At 45.3% G+C, this 19,810-nt stretch overlaps 8 protein-coding genes across 8 annotated transcripts; 2 read left to right on the top strand and 6 right to left on the bottom strand.

The window, feature by feature from the left end:
* Positions 1-908: 908 nt before the first annotated feature.
* On the bottom strand, positions 909-2,944 carry SERLADRAFT_439440 (uncharacterized protein; the record flags this gene model as incomplete). The annotated part of the gene is made up of 15 exons (XM_007319835.1): positions 909-974; positions 1,037-1,387; positions 1,450-1,533; positions 1,587-1,782; positions 1,838-1,953; positions 2,005-2,041; positions 2,100-2,108; positions 2,158-2,230; positions 2,290-2,310; positions 2,367-2,458; positions 2,510-2,534; positions 2,598-2,654; positions 2,706-2,711; positions 2,767-2,826; positions 2,884-2,944. 15 exons carry the CDS (start codon positions 2,942-2,944, stop codon positions 909-911), a joined length of 1,254 nt encoding a protein of 417 aa, XP_007319897.1.
* A 1,401-nt stretch (positions 2,945-4,345) lies between these two features.
* SERLADRAFT_416324 (uncharacterized protein) lies at positions 4,346-7,582 on the bottom strand (the record flags this gene model as incomplete). The annotated part of the gene is made up of 18 exons (XM_007319836.1): positions 4,346-4,570; positions 4,622-4,698; positions 4,755-4,937; positions 4,989-5,158; positions 5,211-5,296; positions 5,352-5,474; positions 5,528-5,667; positions 5,724-5,890; positions 5,942-6,085; positions 6,141-6,196; positions 6,254-6,320; positions 6,373-6,451; positions 6,503-6,861; positions 6,921-7,000; positions 7,063-7,127; positions 7,182-7,259; positions 7,319-7,388; positions 7,456-7,582. The coding sequence occupies 18 exons, from the start codon at positions 7,561-7,563 to the stop codon at positions 4,394-4,396; spliced, it is 2,229 nt and encodes a 742-aa protein (XP_007319898.1).
* Positions 7,583-8,430: 848 nt separating this feature from the next.
* Positions 8,431-10,244, bottom strand: SERLADRAFT_470927 (uncharacterized protein; the record flags this gene model as incomplete). The annotated part of the gene is made up of 4 exons (XM_007319837.1): positions 8,431-9,223; positions 9,276-9,636; positions 9,764-9,947; positions 10,040-10,244. The coding sequence occupies 2 exons, from the start codon at positions 9,585-9,587 to the stop codon at positions 8,600-8,602; spliced, it is 936 nt and encodes a 311-aa protein (XP_007319899.1).
* A 13-nt stretch (positions 10,245-10,257) lies between these two features.
* Positions 10,258-12,035, bottom strand: SERLADRAFT_470928 (uncharacterized protein; the record flags this gene model as incomplete). Its single annotated transcript, XM_007319838.1, has 10 exons — positions 10,258-10,663; positions 10,716-10,768; positions 10,820-10,945; positions 10,997-11,091; positions 11,152-11,233; positions 11,290-11,399; positions 11,462-11,592; positions 11,652-11,763; positions 11,843-11,893; positions 11,957-12,035. The coding sequence occupies 9 exons, from the start codon at positions 11,879-11,881 to the stop codon at positions 10,494-10,496; spliced, it is 918 nt and encodes a 305-aa protein (XP_007319900.1).
* A 134-nt stretch (positions 12,036-12,169) lies between these two features.
* Positions 12,170-13,636, top strand: SERLADRAFT_362185 (uncharacterized protein; the record flags this gene model as incomplete). Its single annotated transcript, XM_007319839.1, has 3 exons — positions 12,170-12,495; positions 12,554-12,717; positions 12,778-13,636. The coding sequence occupies 3 exons, from the start codon at positions 12,229-12,231 to the stop codon at positions 13,634-13,636; spliced, it is 1,290 nt and encodes a 429-aa protein (XP_007319901.1).
* Positions 13,637-13,688: 52 nt separating this feature from the next.
* SERLADRAFT_470934 (uncharacterized protein) lies at positions 13,689-14,526 on the bottom strand (the record flags this gene model as incomplete). The annotated part of the gene is made up of 2 exons (XM_007319840.1): positions 13,689-14,069; positions 14,123-14,526. The coding sequence occupies 2 exons, from the start codon at positions 14,376-14,378 to the stop codon at positions 13,765-13,767; spliced, it is 561 nt and encodes a 186-aa protein (XP_007319902.1).
* A 395-nt stretch (positions 14,527-14,921) lies between these two features.
* Positions 14,922-18,324, top strand: SERLADRAFT_450431 (uncharacterized protein; the record flags this gene model as incomplete). The annotated part of the gene is made up of 11 exons (XM_007319841.1): positions 14,922-14,947; positions 15,077-15,104; positions 15,158-15,219; positions 15,271-15,328; positions 15,378-15,519; positions 15,573-15,693; positions 15,749-16,090; positions 16,150-16,386; positions 16,440-16,663; positions 16,728-17,352; positions 17,403-18,324. The coding sequence occupies 11 exons, from the start codon at positions 14,922-14,924 to the stop codon at positions 18,205-18,207; spliced, it is 2,670 nt and encodes an 889-aa protein (XP_007319903.1).
* SERLADRAFT_470939 (uncharacterized protein) lies at positions 18,324-19,702 on the bottom strand (the record flags this gene model as incomplete). Its single annotated transcript, XM_007319842.1, has 7 exons — positions 18,324-18,630; positions 18,681-18,834; positions 18,888-18,903; positions 18,960-19,026; positions 19,081-19,232; positions 19,289-19,386; positions 19,440-19,702. The coding sequence occupies 7 exons, from the start codon at positions 19,602-19,604 to the stop codon at positions 18,569-18,571; spliced, it is 714 nt and encodes a 237-aa protein (XP_007319904.1).
* Positions 19,703-19,810: the final 108 nt, after the last annotated feature.

The following is a 19,810-nucleotide window of genomic DNA, read 5'->3' on the forward strand; positions in this document are numbered from 1 at the left end:
CGCGGCGGGCAGGGTATGATCAAACCAACTATCGCATAGCACTATTAGTAGGCCTCTGCATCCCATTCTTCATCGATGAGATTACGTTGAAGAATCTTTCTGTGGCAGGGGATATAATTGAGCCAACTTACTGTAAGCTCACTGGCTGGCAATTGCTTATTTCGTATCAACATTAGCGAAACTTTCCCAATTGCAAGCAGGTAGTTTGCAGTAACTCGTGATCCGGTGATGTTTGCCATTTTTATACAAGAGTTCCATGCCCAAGTTGCTCCCTCTGCTGGAACAGGTCCAGTAACAGCGGCATTTCGTCCCGGGGAAGTACCAAGACTTCTGCCAGAGAACATGGTTAAGAACTTTTGCAAAATGTCAGCGGGTACTGTCGTTAACTGTCAGTTCAGATGGGGGGGCTATTTGGACATTTCTGAAAACATATGTTCCACTGTCATTTTTCCTCAACAACTCAACCCATAGCAGTTCTATATATTCTTACTACTTACTCCAACTTTCCTAGCACAAAATCCTGAATTATTGAGCGAGTTCCTTCCATGTGTGACTTTCGAGAAAGTAACGCTCTACTAAGGTACTGCAATCTCAGTTTCAAAAAGTTCAGGTGCCTCAAAATCATGTTCAAACACTGATAGTGCCGAGCGGAGCTCTAACTTGGCTTGTGTGACCTCTGTGACGTCCGAATAGCCCCCCCCCCCATCCGAGCTGACGGTTAACGACAGTATATCCGGAATTTCTGATTTTGTCTTACGCAGTATGATTCTTTAATCTCAAAAACGTTGTCAATCCATTGTCATACAGTAGAATCGTGTTTGTTTACATTTGACGGTGCTCCTTTTCAGCTTTGTTCCCCAATACATCGAAAGTACGAATACAAAAGTCAATTAATTACCAGCATCAGTTCATCCAAACAAATCTCCAGGGTTTTCAAAGACTGGCTGTTGATCGTTTGGGGGGCTACCATCAGGCTGTAGAGGTAGACAGCGATTAATTTTGTAGGCATGAGCAAGCGGGGAGGGAATCTCCATACCATCCGAGCCTTCCTGCTCCATTCATTTTTGGCCTTTTGCTCGAAGTCATTCAAAGCTGGATAATCTGGTTGAAAATCGGGTCCAAATGCCTTCTTAAGTTCATCCAATGTGACCATATATTTCGGTTTGACAAGGTTGTTTGGTCCATATTGAATGCTCTGATGGTATTTCGAGTCTTTTGCGAGTTGTTGACTTTCAAGGCGAGTCTCGTGTCCAATAACAAACTGTTCACCCCAAGGAGTCTCTTCGTACGCGTTATGAGGCTGCGATTTTCCCCATGGTTCTGGATCTTGTTGCTTGCTTGACTGCAGGAAAGGAAGATCAAGGTCTACGAAAGACTGGATTTCTCCCTGTAGAGTATCAGTTAGCCATATCAATCGTAGACAAGTCCAGGGTTCGAGGCATTACATACCGCCATCCAGAAAACAGCTATGTCAGCGAGCTCATGTGGCTTATACCCTCCGCCAACATCGGAATGGGCACCTGGGAACCACACCTAAAAGATGTTAAGGCACAGCAGTAGACACATAACAGAATATCAAAATGTACCTCTTTCAAGATCTGGCCAGGACGCAGTCCAGCTTTAGGAACTTTCCATAACGTAGGTAAGAACTTTTGTCGGTTCTCTTGCATGGAGACAGCATGCAATGCGACATCGATTGACGCTGGGAGGCTACCGTCCTCAATGTTGAGAGCGTTTATCTCGTTTAGGACAGAGCCGACGGTGTCCCATACGCCAACACACCTGTATGATAACTTCGGTCATGTTATCCCACATTGAAGAATTCATAAACCATTACCTGATCCTAGTGGTTCTTGTGCCAGGGGGGATAATAGGATCTTTGTGATCGACAAGCTGGCGCCAGATTGTAAAGAAATGACCAAGCTGCTTTGTTTCCAGAAGGCCAATACGGTCCTGAAACAATATCAGTCCCACTATACATAACTTGATTTATCAGCAACTGACAATTAAACCAGCAAGCTTTCGTGCTGCGTAAGCACCCCTGGAATTTCAAAATTTAATGCATGCTGATCCATAGTTACGTCTCGAGCCATCATCACCTTGAAAATCTGCGGGTAACATGAGTCACTACTTTTTCAACAGTCGACTCTGGCTTACCCAAAAATATATATCTCGTCTTCGACTTCAAAATTTTGTGCGATAAATGCATATGCATCACGGATCTTACTTGCTATGGTTTTCGAATTAGTACACCATACACAAGGTTCCGATAGCAAAAATAAGACTCACCGACTGCTATGCCGGTAGCCTCTGTATAAATAGATGGGATCATCCGAGAGATTAGATCTAAACTGAAATATACGCACGAGTGATCTTGGATTCAATTACGGGGTCTCCATCAAAACCTGCCTCAGAGCCAACACCGCTTTGATAGAACACAATTTGTTGTTTGTGTTCGCTGCAGGAGTTATCAGCACTACAGTTCCACTACAGCAGCCGCTTGACGTACGAAGAATACAGCTTGACAGCCCGCGCTAATTGAGGTTGACACTCTTTAGTAGGTTGATCACCAGGTCACAATAATCAGTAATACTAACAAAGGCGCAACACATTTGAAGCATTTTGAGGATCAGAGCTACCACCTCTTGGAGCGCCTGAAAAAAATATTCAATTCACATCATGTCATCTAAGTAACCTTCTCTTACCAGGTTCTGTGATAGTCTTTATATCAGCTATCAGTTAGAGAAAGAAGACCCGATTCCTCACCTTTTTCATCAAGTAAGGTGTTTGCATCATCGGCTTTGGCTTGCGCCATGGATTTGGATTCTGTTATAAAAAATCATCAAGACATCATGGGCCATGGGAAACAGGATGATAATTCACCACTAAGATTGCCATCCATGCCAGTACCATCGCAAAAGATCAGAAGCCTTTTAGGAGCCATGATTGCACGCGAATAATATCTGAGTGGAGGGAACGCAGAATTCAGTCGACCAAACTTGCCTTGGCGGTTGATATAGCTTTGTGTTATCGAGGGCGTCAATCAGGTTCCGAGTCCCCCTGACCTCAGAAGGAAAAGAAGACACGGTCAGGTCACAATACTTTCCCCATCAGGACGTGGTAATGCTTCTCCTTAATACGAGGACAAAGTGTCCCGGAAAATGGACGTCGATGTATGACTCACGTTCTATCGCGTATCAGTGTGTTCCTTTGTGTTGCGTCTCCTCGAGGCAGCTCGGGAAATCCCTATCTAGGTATCACGGAGCCTCTGTTCAAGGAGGTAGCTACTCAACTGTACGTTCCATTGCGGAAGGGTGTCGTTACTAGGAGCTGCTGCGTTGATGTTGCCAGTATATGCACCGAACGTGATTGAAGGTGGGACTACACAGTTAGACCATAAGTCAGTCGGTCCCCTTGGGGTCTGACGTCGCTTCAACCACGTCAACAGACGAATAGAAGAATCAAAACGTGCCCTACTCTGAGCCATTCGCAGAACCGCTTTATGTTATTTTAACTCGTGGAGAATGCAAAAGGAAATGGGTTACCACTAATCGTTCCTTACTATAAAATGACCACTACGACATGGTGGAGCGCTTGAGCGGAGGTTAAGCCATGACAAGGTCTATGGAATCAGTATAACATAATTCAGGTAACGAAGCGAATAATGTAAAGGATCATCACGTACGATCATGGAGGGGAAGCATGTAATTAATTGACAGAGGACTAGGGAAAGAGATTAATATTCATTCGCTTTCCCCACCCACATATTACCTTCAGCGATTGCCACAGTCGTCGGTACCTTTCGTTCAATATAACGAGCGATGGGTAACGACGAGCAAACACCAGGTGAGGGTAGAGTTAGAGCTGATGGTAGTGGACAAGCTCTGGAGTGAGTTGCGGTGGATGGGTGAACGGTTGAGTGATGCGTTATAAGCTATGTGATAGATGGGGGTTTGGACGGCATAGGTAATTCCAGAGCTCTCCAAACCTTTGTAGTAAGTCAGTTTTCAGTCTCGTGGGCAACTTTGTACTCACCTGTATGATGTCTAATCACACCCAAACGCATGGTGTCGAGGGAGTCTTCCCCTAACGAAGGCATGTAACTGTGCCGGTATGGTCCTTCACGTTAGTTCTAGCCAGCCACCTCGACATGTAAAACAATCTGATGTGACCAATCTGCCACAGTGTATTCTGATATAGGGGCGGTATAAGTCGCTGACAATAGGTTAATGGCAGGACCTAGCTGTGTTCGTAACGCATAAACTGAAAAACTATGCCACGTACCGATAGTCGTGCTGATGGTGAAAGAACTCAGCATATGGCTTGCACTTACTGGAATACTTGGATCTCAGAATGTTCTGAATCAATTGCCCTAGAATACAGTTATATTTTTTCATCGACCGAGCTTCCACATTCCATCTTTGAACGTTACTAAACCCTCTCTTTTAGCACCCTCCATAAAGCTCCCCAGCTGATCAATTGTTCGATCATAACCAGGCGCAAATTTGAGCATGGTTTGTATTCGATCCAAACTGAGTGAACCGAGGTTTGTAAGCATCCCTTCAATGAACTGCATTTTTTGTTAGCTAGATGGAGATACGGAGATGAACAGAGTTCGGACCTTCCAATACACTTTCATTTGTTCTGCTTGCTGTTGTTGTACACTCATCACAGGAGGAAGCTCCTCAACTGGTGGAGCTATTAGAAGGGTGATCAATTTTGATAGACCTATATTATAAAGTAGTTTGACCAACCTGTTCTTATTATAGGGGCTTGTGAACCAGAGGTAGGCTCTTCAGCTATCTCTAAGAGCCTAAAGATATTCTCTTCGTCCTCTTTTAAAACACCCATGTCAACCCACGTTGCAAGTGCTTTTGATGCCATATTTCGGTTTATTGGCCCAACACGAGAAATGAGCTCGTCCAAGGTCCAGACATCTGAACCAATGGTCAGCACGTAATGAGAGAACTAGGTCAACTAAAACAGACCTTTTTCTGAAAATAGCTCGATGAAGGCAGCCTCTAGAGGCGTTACGTCGGCTTCTACCTTTCGGTCTTCCAACTCAAGTTCCAGATGAACTCGACCGAGATGAGATAGCCACCGGAGCCTTTTGTCAGGTTTGAACGTCGAGAACTCCTTAGCATAATTCTCTTGTAGTCTGTATGTTCAGCTTAGATAAGAGATGGAATGAGTACAATGGTCCTGCTTACTCTTTGAGTTGACCAGGCATGGAAATATCACTCGATTCAAGGGTGGGCCAGAAGTGCTGAGAGATTATTGTGGGGTGCACACAGCTCTGTGGGAAGAGATGCATATCATCTTAATAAACAACAAAGTTACGATCAACTTACAGTCTTCTGCGATTGAACGTGTTGGTCTATTCTCCGAGAGTCCGTCATATCCCTCAACATGACCTCACATACTTGTAGCGCTGCTTCACCGAAACGAATTTTCAAGATTTCAATATTACGACGCTTGAATATTTGTCAGATGATAGGGGAATAATGTTGCTCCAAATGCCACTTGCCTCCTTGTCGTAATTCCCGTCTTTAATGATAAGCAAACGTTGAGCAAGTAATACCTGCAGTTCCTTGATGAATAGATCCTTGGAATCGTAGATGCTGACAAGAGTACTGATAATATCGCTCGTTTTGTTAGCACGAAATTCTAAGGGCGTGATATGGATTGGTTTGACACTGCCTAGCTTAAAATGTGATACGAACCTGGTCCAGCATCGACAGGCTCTGGGTTCCACTCTGGGTCGGTATAATCCTCTACTTCCGGCTGCTGCAGCGGCTGGATAGGCTCGTTATCATCGACAAGTGAGTCTCCACTCTCTTCATCTCCAACTAGGCTTGCCACGATACATCTTATTGTATCTGGTCGATCGCTACAGATACTCATTGAGTCAGTTCACAAGTGCTTGAGCAGGTAAACTGACCGCAGATATTTCCTGATCGGATCCGCGACTTTAAATAACAAAACACCAGGTGGGTCTATGACTCTTAAGCATCTTATCGTGGAGACATATTGCGCAAGGATATCTTTTGTGTCAGCTCCTGGATGCAGCAAACGTCTTTGGTTTCTAGAGTGCATATGGTCAGCAGCGTAGTGAGCAATGGTACAGATTGTAGCATTACGCGGATCGAAGGGACTGAACTAGCTCAGCACGCTGATCCACCCTTTGAAGACATTCCTGTGAAATCAATTTGACGTCGTCAGGATTCGGAAGCATATCAAAAGGCCTACGTACCTTGAGATCTTGCAATGCTCCAGCAGAATCAGGGTGGTCAACTATGATATCAAAAATTTCCTTTGTGCTAGCGAAATGTTGACACGTAAACCCATGGTGAAAGGAGAAGAGGTACAAACCGTAAATCACATAGCGTCTTATGCATATGGAAATCGAATCTTGAGCCCACGCCTTGCATCATGGATCGAGCTTCGTCGGCTAAATGAAGTGTTAGACAAATGTATCACCTGAAAGAGAGTCAATAATTACCAGAGGTGGCACCTCGAGCATAAGGCATAATCATCCAGGGTACTATTCTGTCCGCCATCCAGTCTCGAAGATCGCCTAACATGGGCTCGTCCCATTTCTCCGTGCATGTGTCGAGTACGTACGATTCGATGTGCTCATAGCCAACACTCGCAATAAGGTTTTCATATCGTTCAATGAGACCGAGAGTCTCAAACGCAGGCCAAATAGAAGGGTGGAGATGAGATGAAGGCTCGGAAGAGGTGTGCTCCAGAGTGGCAGCAACGAGAGATTTGATTCCCTTGGCAAAAGAAGGTGGGAGGATGGAAAAGATGTGAGTCTGAAAAGTGAGGATGTAAGTGGACGTGACGATGTGACCTAGTCTGTAAATAGGTATTACATGAGAGATTGCATAAGATTATATCACTGTAGATTCACTTACTCTGGCATGGGTGCCCACGCCTTATACCATTCAGCGAGGCGGTATACTAGTTTCTGTATGATATCTGGATCGGATGTTTCCTGAAATCGTAATGTATCCTAAGGGACGAAGCACAGGCATCCTCGAGATGTAAGTCAAATACCTCATACTGTGCCATGTGTTCTTTCACATCATCTGTTATCCAAGATTGATGCTTGTGCAGGTCATCTTTGACGATACGCTCAGTAAGGCAGCTCCTAGTGATGTAGAAGGATAAGGTACCAACGAAAGCCTCTAAAAGCACGGGCAGCCTCCTACAAGTATTAATTAATTCAAACGCAGCCCTGACCTTATCCATGCCTGTGCTCTCGTTAAGTCAACTGCACTGGTCAACCTACAGATATTGAGAGATGGCATACTGTAAACGGGAGGAGGAGACATGCTGTTGATATTATATGGGCGCAGAACGTCTGTAGCAAGATTCCATGCCTTCAGCATAGTACATGTCAGTTTCATAATGAATGCATGGCAAGATATCAAGTATGCAGATTCATACCTCGCTGAGGGCTATAAGACCAGATATACCAGGTTCTCCGTGGTTCAATCTTCCAAATGATTCCTGCCATTTTGCAGCTACCTGAGCGCGGAGAGCATTCGTAGCCATCGCTGGACAACAAGGGTCCTCTTTGCCAGTGTCGCAGACGAGGTAAGAAAGATAAAGTCACGTGACACGGGCGCGTCACGGTATCGCGGAGATTCAACGAAGTACTGGAAATTTACAACTATGCCATGTTGACTTTTTACACACATCATACAGTTTGCTGAAACGATAGAACTTGCTATCCGCTTTCTCCTTACCTCCTTATTTTTATCAACATTTCCTGAAGCTCGCGCTTTAGAGGATACTTGTTCCAGAATCGAATTTTCTCTCGCACCTGTGGATAGTGGATTTGGCGCATGGCCCTCCTTATGTACGAGCTATATGTAATGACATGATCGTTGTTCTCAGGCTCTGGTTGAAGCTTTTTTTTTATGGAAACTGTCGCCAGGGGATCCCCTAACACCTTTGAAACATTTCTGGACGCATATCTAAATGACTCACTCTATGCTTCACAAAGCCATGCATCATCTTTACTGCCTTTGGTCGGGCCCCTTTTTCAGGCATAGTTTACTGCTCTAGGTATATTATTTAGTCTCACTACCACTGCCTCTGTGTCACCCATTCTGACAGCTGCAATCTAGGCCTAGTGGTATACCCGTTTACTGCATGATATGTATACCATCGAAGGAATTGCATGTGGATACCGTCATTTGGTGCCATTCGCGCATTCAAGGTATCACCAAACCTTACAGACACCTGAAAGCAAAGACATCTCATGTAGGTAGGCTCTGGAACTGGTCTTATTGCAGATCAGCCGGTTAACGGGTGAATGAACTCTATGAAATGCCTCGCAAAGGCACTCGGGAGACACCCCACATGATGTTTTACTTTCATTCGCGACGAACCAATGGATGATGGCAAAATTGTGGTGTACAGCGCTACTCCTAAGAATTCTGTCAAGCAGATAAAACTTTCTAACCCTATCGATGATTGCCCTATCATATCAATCTATATGTCCATCATGTCCATGGTACAGATAACCATAAGTAAATAAGTAATTGTCCCAAACACATAATTGTCCCAGTGTCCCTCCATTCAGTTATACGACGATTTCGCGGCCTTTGTCCAGCTGTCTATGTAAAAATTCCACAATCATATCAAATTCGCGTTCATGGATCACGTCCGCATTTGGCTCGTAATCAAAAGAGTGCTCTTTCCCCTCGACATTCATCATCGTCACTTCGACACCGGCCTTTTTCAGCAAGCCGTACATATGCAAAGATTCTTGCGGCGGAACAGCTGTATCTTTTGTACCATGGACCAGGCATGTCGGAGGCCAATCAGAACTAACGTTGAACTCGGGGAATATTTCTATGTGTTTCGCTGGAATGAGGGATTGTAGATCATCACTTTGGGCTGGTGGAGTAGAATTATCTAATAGTGAGGCCAAACGTTCCCTGAGGAATGCGCTAAGACTTGGCTCATGTTCTCCTGTATAATAATCCAGCACCACGCCCAGCTGAAGTTGCAATCGTCCGATCAGCATTCGATCATTGGCAGGGTACCCAGGGGTCGGAGAGGTAGGTGGATGGTATGACAGCGGAGAGTCCGAAGTTGGTAGTAAGCCGTTGAAAGGGTAGAGATATTGAGAGAATAAATTGGGGTCTAGGATTTCCCTTCCGCGTAAGAATGGCTTCGTTTTCGGCGTAAGATAATGAGCAGTCTGGATAAACGGGTCAGTGATAGCAAGCGGATAGGAGTGATCATAGAAGTACCAGAAATTTACCACCCATAGCGTACAAGGAGGCCACTGCTTTGGGCTTGGGTGAAGCATGCACAGCAGCGAGATAAGCACACAAACCTCCCGCACTGGTCCCAGCAACGGCAAGAGCGCCAGAGTCGACATGGAAAGTGGGTACATGATTTAAGGTCGTGGTGTCAGCCCCACTATTTTCTAGCATGGTAGCATCGCCGTTGACCCGAATCGCACCCTGGCGCTTTTCCAGATGACGGTTCAGGTCTTCTGAAACGAATTTAAAGACATCCTTGATATCAGCGAGGATGGCATGGCCCGTCGCAGGAGGCATAAGCCTGTAATCTGCACAGATGAATATGTATCCCAATCCCGAGATGCGTTCTTGTGATATAAAGACGTCAGTTTCATTGTGGGTAGTAAGTAGAAGAAAACAAAAGATCGGCTGCGAACTTGGACTGGTGATGTCCAACGTAGAAGGGAAATGCCCTAGCAAGACAAGAGACTAACTTTGCATCCAAGCTGGAAACCAGCTTCGTCTATTGCCTACTGTCAGGCCTCCTCCGTGGAAATACACCACTGCAGGAACCGAGATAGTATGGTGCTCTCGTGGCTTTTCCTTCGAGGACAACAAATGAAGTGGGGGCGAAGTGGGCAAGTAAACATCCAAAAGAACAGGATTTCCATCGACGTGCTTGTAAGGAAAAGTTAGAATTTCATCTGGTCGTTGCATGGTGGTTGATAGCAGCTAACTCAAGACGAATGAGACAAAGTTGAAGCGAGTACCTGGCAGTTAGACGCTACTACGATAGCGAGAATTGGATATACCGGTCCGTTTTACAGGGTCAGAAAGGTTGACAGAGGCACAGTGTGATGCCCGCTTATACGTTCAGAGGAATTCGATAATATAGCAGCGTAGATTTTGAAACAAGCAAACGAGCGAAGGATTCATACTATCATGATCATGGTCACGGTCATGATGGGCTCTGATGAAGGACTGGATTCATTCAATTTTACATGTTATAGAAACCGAGGTGGAGCTTTATTCTATACTAAACCCTGAAACTCTAAGTTACCCGAGCCTCAGAAGACAAGAAATACCGTCACAGTAAGTACGTATAGCAAATACACTGTTCACCTTCAATAGTGTATTGAATGATGATAGCTGACATGGATATTCTTATAATAGAATCAGCGGTCTATGAGATATGTAAAGATGATGTAAACTTGAAGCTGAGCCTCAGCCAGCTACTCGTCTGAAGATGAAGAACACGATTGAAAGCTTGACCAAGCCCCACAGTAGGAAAGCGGCAAGTGATAACACAGTCTTGTACCTTCTCCGGAAGAATGAAGGAGGTCCATTGGCCCCTGCTTTGTCGATAGCCGCGATTTCTTCGTCAGTCAAAGGTGCTAGAACCAAAGGTCAGTTAAACACTGCTAAGGATTTGATAGAATGTCATACCTAGGTCTTCTATCGCCAAATACTCTTGAAGTCGATCTTTACTTCTGCTCGTTCTGTAAGGCAATATATAAGGCAAAGACAGTAAAAAGTGCAGAAAAACTCACGTTACTACGACTACACCTTTGCTCCTCACCCATAAGAAGATTACTTGAGTCGGTGTAATCCCAAGGCGAGAAGCGGCTGCTTTCAGGGGAGCATCAACAGGACCACCAGAATATTTGGTGATTGGACTTGGATATTACTGTCAGTCAAGGGTTGGCAGTGATTACAAAAGAACCTACGTAAGGCTGCTGTAAGCTTCAACGATGATACCATGTTGAGCGCAAAAATCTAGGAGGCTTTTATGCGACGTATAGTTGTAAGGGTGAAACTCGATCTGTAGGCCTTGGTAAATAAATGCACTAGAAAGGTGAAATGCTAGAAATTAGGAGTATACTTGGTTAACAGCAGGCTTTATGGATGCAGTTTTATAGACGGTTTGTAGTTGTTCGAGATTGAAGTTGCTCACGCCAATGCTCCTATAGCGACTGGTCACTTGACCTAACAACACGATAGCCCTAGAAAATGTGCGCACGTTGCCAGTCTACTATTCTTGAAGCCTTCGAATTCTCGCCAAGCAGCCTCAAAGTCCTTCACAGCTTCAGGGAAATGAATGAGGTAAAGGTCAACATGCTTGATACCAAGCTAGACATATTGATGCGCTTGAATCCATAGAACCGCTGGATATAGATATGACAAGTGCTGACCTTTGATAAGCTATTCTGAAAGGACTCCTGAATGGTCGTCTCTCCGCCGTATTTGGTGGTAATATACAAGTCGGAACGTGAGAGTCCACTTTCTCTTATCGCAATCCCAACATTTTCTTCGGTCTTGTATACTGTACGATAACCGTGATCGTTAGAAGTGATTTAGAGAACTTTCTCAATAGGAACTTACTGGCTGCTGTGTCAATGTGACAAAAACCGACGTCTATAGCTTGTTGGACATATTTGGTGACGTCGTCTTCATATTTCATTGACGAGCCTGTACCAAAGGCTATCGTGGGTAGCTATTATAGAGCGAAAATGAATATATTTATGCTCTAAAATAGCTAGCAAGCAACCAGAGTAAGAATACATCGTGCTCACCAGGCTGCCATCGTTCAACCGCACTGACTGGAAATGCATGTCGCCGGTTTGCTAGTAGAAAAAGGAGGAATGGTTTGGATGGAAGATTCAAAATGAAGTTCGAGAGAATCCCACATATATCCCAGCCTATTCTTAATCTTGCGACGGGTAAACCATAAACAAAGCGCAAGGATAAGTATCAGAAAGGAGTTCCTGCACACGCCAGTCTCGGCAAGACCGAAATCCTTCCATAGAGCGTGGGTACAATCTTATCTTATCTAAGACCTAACCTTGCCTTAAGGTCTGTTCCCATGCCTTTCTTAATAAACCTCGGCTCTTTCACTTACCACCATTAGAAACCTTGTCACTGACTTGGTCTTGGGAAAAAAGCCAAAATTCCATAACATATGGCTGAAGTTACAGTTATACCTTCTCCAACTCTCTCGGATGACGATTTGGACTTCCCTCCCATTCTGGATGAGATCCTCTTACCCTCTCGTAGGTCAGAGTCACCGTTGAGAAAGCGGGCTCGACATCGTAGTTCAAGCTCAATAACTAATCGCCCAGAGTCATCGTCTACACCAATAACACAACATACACTCTTGAAGAGAGATCCCAAGTATTACTTTTCTGATGGAAGCTGCATTATTCGTATTGAAAACACACTCTTCAATGTATGTTCGCTACGCCGGCTGTTTATGGTTTCTTCTGACTGCGCCTCGTATGGTTCAGGTACACCGCACAATTTTGTCCGTAGATACCTCTTCGTTTGGTTCTATGTTTAGCCTACCGCAAGGAGATAAGCAAGAAGAAGGCACTTCCGACGACAATCCTATCGTCCTTCAGGGTGATACAGCAGAAGAATTCAGGAATTTTCTATGGTCTCTTTATGCCTTGTGCGTTTTTTTTTACCCTGTCAGCGCACGTAAAACTCAATTTGACTAATACGCTAATAGGCCACACGAGCTGATGTCTACACGTTCCCCTCAAGCTAACCTCACACAACTTATTGATATCGCTCGAGTCGCAAATAAATATTCATTCAAGTCGACAGAAACATGGGCGCTCGACGCAATCCATGATTTTGTCAATCGAAAACCTTCACCTATCCTCACGTCCATCCCTGCATCCCATATGCATTCTGCAAACACATCTATATCAGCCTGCGAGGGCACTGAGCAGTTAACGCGGCTGGTCCGTCTTGCTCAAATGTGTAACCATGCCAAGTTACTAGAGACTATGGTCTCTTTACTCCAACAACTCATGTCGTCGTCTCTTCAATACGCATATCTTGCAATGACAATTGCTGACGAGCTCAATCTCAGGAGCCTTCGCGGCGCAGCCTATCTAGAAGTGATGGAGAAAGCCAAGTTCACCTGCAATTCCAATGCTGACAACGAGACGCAGCAGACCTCGATTAGCGGTGACCAGGATCGCCTCGTTGTTACTCCAACACAACAACTTCGCTTACTCTCTGGCCATTACCGTCTTTCTACGGCTTGGGAACGGTTGCGCGTTGTGCCCCCACACTTTGAACACGCCCCTTCTTGTGGGGCTACTTGGCACCAGAATGGTTGTACACAGAGTTGGACGGAGTTCTGGAAGGAGAAGACCCGAATTGAGAGTGTACATTCGCTCGCGATCGCAGACGTGCTGGGGCGACTGAAGGCCATGGCGAAGGAGTTTGATAGATGGGGTTCGGCCACTTATATGCATCACGACTGCCGAATGTCAGCCAGGCGTTCGATTCATGATAAGATCAAACAGATCCAAGAAGCGCTGCCTGACTATTTCTCTGAATCTGGCGATTATTAAGGCTAAATCGCACTGTAATATAAGCCTCCTCTTTACTTACGTTCCCTCGACATTTCACGTGCTATCAACGCTGCATCAATTCATACCCTCTGGATCGCTGTGTAGTATAGTGGTTTACACTTGTATGCTTATGGTTTAAAACTTCTGCCTTTCCCTTTTCCGTTTTGCTTCCCAGCTGTCATTCTGCTCATACCTTCGTTATTATACCGTGGGCCACTATTCCACGGCCCATTTGAAATATTAGGGGCTGTATTAGATCCATTACTAAGTGTGGTAGTCATTAGGCTTTTCATCAAAGCGTCCATGTCATTTGAAGAGGGTTGTTGCTCTAAGGCAACCTGCGAGCCTCGTAAAAGGGTCTGTTCAAAGAGCTCGTCGTCCTCGAGTTGCTGGACACGCCGACGAAGGTTTCGTACGATATTTTCGTATAATACTGCGTATACTGTCAACAACCGTGCCCAGAAAATGGTGAAAAAGGATACACACTTATCTCTTCTGCTTGTGTCTTTGGTTTTTGGATTAAAGGAGTGCGATCGGCCCTTATCTCCTCCTCTTTTTGCCAGTCAAGCTTCAAAGCCTCCAGACACTTCTTCTCAAAAGCATCCTGACTTAATTCCATATCCGAAAGAGACGTCTCGTCAGGTCCATATGCCGTTCCGACCGAGCTCGCAGGAGAGGGGGCACGGATGACGGGAGATGCATATGCGGGATCGCCTGTGTGGATTTGCTGGGCATGAGGCATGATAGAAAGGGACAGAAGCAATCTCAGTCAGATATAGAACGAAGACGAAAGATAAGTAAACGAAATAAAGATAAAATAAGTTGGAAACAAGAAAGGAAATGAACGCCTCGAGGCAGACACCGCCAGCGTGTTGGGGGATGGGAAAGATGACGCGCCTACAACAAACGAAAACAACGCGTCAATTATTCTTGTTGATTACCGCGTTGTGACCCTAACCTAGGCCTCGATTTCCGAATAAGGCTTAGTAGAAACTGTTAAAATACCCAGTTTGTATATAAAAACTATGATGTCTGGTCCTAAAACTCCTGATATGTACTAAAGTATACTAAAATATGGGTATTATTAAGCATAAATTGGCTGTTTTACCTTGCAACATAATTCTGAAACCCCTGAACGTGCCACTCGCTTAGTAATGCGAACTTCATTTAAAAAGTTGCGCGACGCGTTGATTCTCTCCTTCACCTCGCTCACCACCTTCCCCCATTCTCGCTACCCTGTACAACGGCTATTGTGCCTGCCATCGTCTAATTAACCGCATACCAGATGGCCTTTGTATTCAAAAGAGGTTCGTCTTGGATCTTTCGTGTAGTACTGTGCTTATTGTGCTGATCGCGACTTTTGCATACGATAGATGGGTAAGCTACCCTCACTGAATATAATAGCACCTTGTTATTAATTTGATATATCATGGCCATCAGGCGTAAGGAACGCGTTCAGTTCGATAAGGTACGCGTCAAAACGTGTATCGATCTAAGTGTAGCCAAGCTCATCTTCCGTAGATTACTGCTAGGATAAACAAACTTTGCTACGGCCTCGATGTTGACTACGTCGACCCTATTGAGTCGGTCTGCTTTCTTCAATAGGCGACTAAATGTCTGATCTATCGAGTCAGGATCACGCAAAAGGTTATCGCTGGTGTCTATCAGGGAGTGACGACAGTAGAACTTGATGTATGCTCTTTCAATCTGCACATTTTGCATTAAACCAAACGTTATCCAGAACCTCGCAGCTGAGACTGCTGCCTACCTTACCACCAAGCATCCCGACTATGCTATTCTTGCAGCACGTATCGCCATCTCGAACCTTCACAAGGAGACCAAGAAAAATTTCTCCCAGGTAGTGAAAGATCTCTATGAATATAGTGCGCTATCTTGGTCTTTCTTACTCGAAGCTCTGACATAATATGCTGTGCAGTTAACCCCAAGAATGGCAGAGCTGCCAGTATGATCTCTAAAGAGACGTACGAAGTTGTCCAAGCTCACGCGGAAACGTTGGACTCGGCTATTATCTATGATCGTGATTTCCACTATAACTTGTATGTTAGTCTCAGATCGTTTCTCTCGTCATAGCTAACGTACGGGATTATGTAGCTTTGGATTCAAAACTCTCGAACGATCTTATCTTTTGAGAATCAACAACCGTGTCGCCGAACGCCCTCAGCACATGATCATGCGAGTTGCGGTTGGCATTCATGGCTCGGACATAGATCGTGTCCTAGAGACATATCATCTTATGTCAGAGCGATACTTTACGCATGCATCCCCAACATTGTTCAATGCCGGCACGCCCCATCCACAGCTCAGCTCGTGCTTCTTAGTTTGTATGAAAGACGATTCTATTGAAGGTATTTATGACACGTTGAAAAATTGTGCCATGATTAGCAAGACTGCTGGTGGTATTGGGTTGAATATCCATTGTATCCGTGCTACAGGGTAAGTTCGGGATGATCACATAACCTATCATCATTTTCATTTCGCTCATTGCTCACTAGTTCTTACATCGCTGGGACGAATGGATATTCGAACGGTATTGTTCCCATGCTTCGTGCTTACGATGCTACTGCTCGTTACGTTGACCAGGGTGGCAATAAGCGTCCTGGCGCGTTTGCTATATACCTTGAGCCCTGGCACAACGATATTTTTGACTTCATCGATCTTCGAAAAAATCACGGTAAAGAAGAGTCCCGTGCCCGAGACTTGTTCTATGCCCTTTGGATTCCTGATTTATTGTACGTGGCTCCTCTACTATCCAATACACTTGTGCTAACTATCTTCATTAAAGCATGAAACGTGTTGAAGCTAACGGAGAGTGGTCATTGTTTTGTCCTAACGAGGCCCCCAATTTGCACGAGGTTTACGGAGAAGAGTTTGAGGCCTTATATGAAAAGTACGAAAAGGAGGGTCGTTCTAGACGAACTATACCGGCCCAGAAGTTATGGTACGCCATATTAGAAGCCCAGATTGAAACCGGTGGTCCTTTCATGTGTTACAAGGATGCTGCTAACCGTAAGTTTTTATACTTCGCATATATGTTTGCGCTGGACTTAACTCAACTATGTTGCTTTGATAGGCAAGTCCAACCAGAAGAATCTGGGAACTATCAAGTCGTCTAACCTCTGCACTGAGATCATCGAATACTCATCTCCTGACGAGACTGCAGTCTGCAATCTCGCTTCTATGGCTCTTCCTTCATTTATTGTGAATGGCAAGTATGATTTCCAGAAGTTACACGACGTCGCCAAAGTCATTACCAAAAACTTGAATCGTATTATTGACGTCAACTACTACCCAACTCCTGAGGCTCGTAGATCAAACATGCGTCATCGTCCCATTGGAGTTGGTGTGCAGGGCCTGGCAGATGCGTTTATGGCACTTCGCATGCCGTTTGATTCTCCCGAAGCAAAGGAGCTCAACATTCAGATATTCGAAACCATTTACCACGCTGCTCTAGAATCCAGTAGTGAGTTGGCGGAGAAGGAGGGCCCGTATGAAACATGGAAAGGCAGCCCGGCAGAGCAGGGCCAGTTGCAGTTCGACCTATGGGGAGTTACTCCAACGGATTTGTGGGATTGGACATCCTTGAAAGAAAGGATTGCTCGTACTGGTCTACGGAACTCGTTGCTTCTGGCTCCTATGCCCACAGCCTCGACTAGTCAAATCCTCGGCTTCAACGAGTGCTTCGAGCCATACACTAGGTGAGTTTCATGACATAGAGGTTGTATTGGTTATTGACATTATATGTTAGCAACATCTATACCCGTCGCGTGCTCGCGGGTGAATTCCAGATTGTTTGCCCGTGGTTACTCAGAGAATTAGTGGACCTTGGTCTCTGGAATGACCAAATGAAAAATATGATCATTGCTAACAACGGATCTATCCAAAGTATCATTGGCATTCCTGAAGACGTTAAGGCTATCTACAAGACTGTCTGGGAGATCAGCCAGAAGAAAGTTATCGACCTCGCTGCTGACCGTGGAGCCTTTATTTGCCAAAGTCAGAGCTTGAACATCCACTTACAGTCGCCAACACTCGGGCAGCTCACTAGTATGCACTTCTACGGGTGGAAAAAGGGTCTGAAAACGGGCATGTATTATATGCGAACACGCCCTGCTGCTCAGGCTATCCAGTTCACGGTCGACCAGAGCTTTATCAAAGATGCCCAAAAGAACAAGCAGAATGGTGCCGCCAGCCGCGTTGGACGTGTCAACGGCCTTCCCACTCCTTCCTCTTCTGCCTCGGCATCACCTGTACGAAGTGTCGCTCAGCCGGTGATACCTATACCCGCGTCGACTCTTTCATCATCACTCTCTACCCCATTGTCGCAGACAAGCTCCTCTCCCTCGCCTGTCGACACCACATCTAGCACTTCGGTCTCGAATGCGGATCCCGTTTCTTTTTTGTCCACTTTGGATGAGAAGACACGACAAGCTGCAGAAAAAGATCCCGATTTTGCGGCTGCGCTGCAACGGCAACATGAACGTGAACTGGAAGAGGCTAAACTTTTGTGTTCGCTGGAGAACAAGGATGCCTGCGTAATGTGCTCTGGCTGATTTATCGTTTGATCGTTTGGTTTGTCACTTTAGATTAACATCTCTGTAACCACTATTATGCCTGCCCCATCTGTGTACGTCAGTCTTGGTTTCTCTGTTATCATCATGCACTTTTATCATCTGAATGTATAACCATTGTTGTGACGAATAATCAGAATTTTCCGCATAGATAAAACAATATATATGTCAATACTACAGGTCCGTCTGGATCGAATACAAGTGAAGTAAGAAGCACAGCATAGAATATCAACATGTCCGATGTCCAAGATTGGCGTGTGGTATAGTCGTCACAAAAGTAATGACTGCTCTACAGATTTCATTAGTCTAATGCACAACAAAGAAGTCCTTTCTAGTGAACAAATTATAGTCGTTTGACTGTCAAAATCGCGATGCGACCGTCTTGGGCGATAGCATGGTTAACACCTAGGAAATTATGTTAGGTGCAGCTACTACCTTGATGAAATATGCCTCACCTTTCCATCCGGGCTCAAGGAGGCCTTCCCTCCACTCCACCTCTGCCTTCCACCACATGCTATTCCAAAAACCTCCAGAAACAGCATTGTCAACGAGCAAGTCGCGCCCAATATTGTAGCCATCTGGTATTATCATATGATTCTTCGCTGAATGCTAAATAAATGGTAAGGTTAGTAGGCAGTATCTGAGGATGCTGTAGCACTTGCTTCTTCTTTGGATACTCTGCAGGATATAACAATATCAGTCAGTCGTAGGTTACTAAACATGGAGCGACTCACGCTAAGAACCAGGCTCCTGTATCAGCATCCGTGCCATTCTGCTTCCACGCTCGAAAGTGATTACCTCCTATTGTCGCTATCTCAACAAACACGCAAACAAGGAAGAGCATAGAGTACGAACCTGCAAAGCTTTCCCAACATGTGCCCCAGATAGGAAAGTAATACTGGCGTGCAAGTATGTGCTCAGATTTGCGACCATCTCCATCTCCGAGGTCTGCTTTGTGGACATGACCGTAGTGGAGACCTAGACATTCCTCAGAGAACCCAATGGATCTATTTAAGACTCAGAGTTCAAAAGGACCTTCAGAGATCGCGTAGGGAAGGCTCACTTGTAGTAAGCGCGGAAGCCGCTATCAGTGAGGATGTAAGGGTCGGACAAGTTGGAAATGATAACGTTTAATGGTTCTCCGAATCTTGGAGTCGTAAACTAGAAAGATAGTGAGATTCCAATGCCAACAACTGGAAGCATTGAAAGCACACGTCAAGAAACTGCCCGCCATTGAGTCTTGGGTCGGCCCATCCTATTTCTGGCTTGGGTACGTCGAGAACTGAGCCACCGAGCACGACCTGGTCGGTCACGGTGATGGTGGGAACGGCGAGGGCAGAGCTGATGGATAAGAGCGTGGTGAAGAGTGATAATGCCATTGTGTCTATGGGACAAGGAAAAGAGGGATGGTTCCCTTGCGAATAGCCTTGCGAATGCTCGCAGGCTCACGAACGGCAGTGCAGCCGTTGTGTGATTCGCATTCGAATGGAGTAGGCAAGGGGAAAAGCGCCAGACCACGTGCTTATCGCGGAACACACACCCTAGCCCGGATTTGCTCGCGAGATTCCCAAGGACGTTCCCGTCT

The sequence above is a fragment of the Serpula lacrymans genome (genome assembly GCF_000218685.1).
Source record: "Serpula lacrymans var. lacrymans S7.9 unplaced genomic scaffold SERLAscaffold_8, whole genome shotgun sequence".
NCBI classification, from domain to species: domain Eukaryota; kingdom Fungi; phylum Basidiomycota; class Agaricomycetes; order Boletales; family Serpulaceae; genus Serpula; species Serpula lacrymans.